Here is a 3,081-nt window from a genome sequence, read left to right on the forward strand (position 1 = left end):
AGTCGAACGCAGATTCACTGAGCGCTCAACACAGACAGCATCATCAGAAGTAAAGTTGATAAAATAAATTGCAAATTTTGTATTGTTCGATACATATGCGTACCGAACCGAAAGCACTGTATCGAACGGTTCAATATCGATACGAATATCGTTGCACCCCTAATATATATATATATACATACATACATACATATCGTTTGTGTTGTGCTAGATAAAGAGATGGGAGAAACAAAGTTGAACCATGTTATGAGGGTTGATGTTGCATAATTTGCACCCTGCAACTTCCCTGTTGGCAACAAATGTTTTCAACAAACCCAACAATCAGCTGATCTGGGCAGAGTCGGGACGGGCATAAAACGGTCATCCACGTCTTGTTGTGGCAATAAAACAAGATTATTTTTAAACTGAACTCTCACATTGTCTTAGCAAGGACTCATAAATAACTGGGAAATCTGTTTATGCTTAGCGATTTAAAAACAACACATATCTGTATCGATATAACTTAAAAATGTTAAGACGATACGTCGATAAGACTTAAAGGCTCTACTTAAAGCATTCAAAGTGCTTAATCAGCCTTTCAGTTTCAAAAATCAATCTTTGTCTCGCGTCATAGCCTGCTTTTGTATAACACATTATGGTCTATCTAGTGTAAATGTTCTCATTTTGTTGTTTCTAATTTTTGTAACTTCTGCCAGCCACCTAACTCCAGTTTTTAAAGGTGCTATAGAAATACAGTTTAGTAATATTAGCATTCCCGCTGGATCAAAATTATTCGGTACAACCTGAAGAAATGAGGGCTACACTTTCTTTGTGCTATTGACATTTGCTTTGTCCCTGCTGTGTAAAGAGAGAAGTCATTACAGGCACCAAAGCTTCCTTGTATTTCAGAAAAAACCCAAGCACTGAAAATATGAATATAAAATGTACAACTTTATCAAGATTTCTAAGTATTTTAGTAGATGTACTTAATTGAAAGTTTTTGAAAAAGTTTTCATTTAAATAAATAAATTTGTCCAGTAAAAATAAAAATAAAAAACCCGCCAAGATTTTTATATGGAAACATGAGATTGCTCACTACAGCCTTTCTGTGCCCTTCTGAATGTGGCACATCTATCGACACCCTACACAGACAAATGCAAGACTGCATCAGGTCTCTGGTGTGATTTAAAGCTTTGTGTTTACCTTTTCATTAATTCTAGTGTGTGTGTGTGTGTGTGTGTGTGTGTGTGTGTGTGTGTGTGTGTGTGTGTGTGTGTGTGTGTGTGTGTGTGTGTGTGTGTGTGGACAGTAACGTTTTGATAGACTGCTACCATTGACTTGACCACAGCCACTCACTCTGTTGTCATAGTGAAAAGAAAAAACAGAGGCTACTTTTGGTTTCCAGTTGAGCAACTTGGTCCAACGTATCTTCTCTGTGAGGCTGTAGTGGTGGTGTGAGGTGGTATCACAGTGAGACCCTCAGTACTGAGCGACACGAGTGTTAATCCTTGGCAAAAAAACAACAACAAAAAAAGCAGCAACGGAAAATAAACCAAAGCACAACCGAGAAATGACACCATCTCTCTTTCATTTTGCATACATTGCATTTTGCCACAGGTGCCTGCAACACCAAGTCTATTTTTCACACTCTTTGTCTCTGTTGAAGAATTACTAAGAATTGAACCGTGGGCGCCAGGAAGGCAGATACTGCCAACGGTGTCTCGAAGGTGTGTGGTGAAACTGAACAGACAACACCTCATCGCCACGTTTCCTTTGTGAGATGGCAACCTTTTTGGTTAAGAAGAAGCAGTTTGACTCAGGCTGTAGCAATCCACATCATGACGCCTTTAATTGTGATCCTAAAGTTAGCGAGGGGGGATTTATATCGCAACAATGACATACGCTGACTGTTCTTAGTCTGATTCTGCTAAAGCTACACTCGCTATCCTTAAATATGAGGGAGGTTTTTTTAGGTCACAACATAAAATGAAAACAAAGAGATTTGGGATTTGTCCATCTGTATTATATAACGCTGTTGAAAGCACCAACGAAACAGTGCAGTACAAAGAAAGTGTTAGATGCCCGTCAGCATTCCCGGGTTCACAAAACATCGGATTCATCTCATCTGGGCACTTTTGGCATCAGCGGAAATGTTGGGAGCCGGGACCCTACGGTTTGAATGCTGAGTCACGCACATGAAATGTGGCAGGTGTTGCGAGGTACTAGGAAGGTCCGAAGTGGTTCTGAACAGATGCCTCGATTATTAGTGTGGAGTCTATGATAGCCAGGTGTGTAAGTGGAGAATAAATAAGAGCCTGCGTGCAGGTTTCCAGTCCACTGCTTACCTGTGCTGAGAAGCAGGAGGACCTTCATGGAGAGGAACTCGTCATAGGTTAGCTGCAATCGCACAAACTCCTGGCTCACCTGCCTCATGCCCAGACACAGGTCGTACATGGCCGACTGCTGCATGCGCTCCCTGAAGAGAGACAGGCAGAAAAAAAAAGAAATTAATAACTAGCAACTGTGTCGGTGTTCTGTTACACTCCTTTCCCCAGTACAGGCTCACATTTATTCTCAGTTCATTCACTGGTTATTTTCTATTTATTTATTTATTTATTTTTGTCGATACTAACTCACTAACAGGCTTCCTCGCTCTGTTCCTACCAAAACTAGTTCAGTCCAGTGAAACAGTGTTTCCACACAGTGCAGAGGAGGATCCTTCCAGTCTGGGCTGAGACCAGAATACCAAATCCCCCCAGATTGCAGATTGCAGAGCGCTGCGTACGGTCTCACAGCACAGATGCACCAGTTTTCCAAAGCTGCGGCAGACTACAGCAGACCCCGTATCTAACCCCAATCCCCATAAAAAAAAAAAAAACACATTTGAAAAATTGTGTGTAATTCCAAACACATCCATGTTGGCAGAAATGGCACACATAAACATATGTTAAGTACGCATGTGCATGCTTACCAATCGGCATCAGTGCCTGTGCACCGGAGTGTCAAAAATACACCAGTTGCGTTGATTTGTCTCACTCCCCTTCTCTTTCACACACATTTTATCGCTAAAATCATCTTGGGTATGTTACACAACTCTCTCTC

General features: G+C 41.2%; 1 protein-coding gene across 3 annotated transcripts in view; it reads right to left on the reverse strand.

Moving 5' to 3' along the window:
- The window catches only part of nr3c2 (nuclear receptor subfamily 3, group C, member 2), an 86,610-nt gene that overhangs the window by 10,490 nt on the left and 73,039 nt on the right, over nucleotides 1-3,081 (reverse strand). For all 3 annotated transcript variants that reach the window (XM_042225982.1, XM_014337693.2, NM_001286310.1), the window contains 1 exon segment: nucleotides 2,325-2,455. In XM_042225982.1, the coding sequence (XP_042081916.1) occupies nucleotides 2,325-2,455 (131 nt within the window).

Source organism: Haplochromis burtoni, unplaced genomic scaffold (genome assembly GCF_018398535.1).
Source record: "Haplochromis burtoni strain Fernald_Lab_line unplaced genomic scaffold, NCSU_Asbu1 Contig_191, whole genome shotgun sequence".
Taxonomy (NCBI): domain Eukaryota; kingdom Metazoa; phylum Chordata; class Actinopteri; order Cichliformes; family Cichlidae; genus Haplochromis; species Haplochromis burtoni.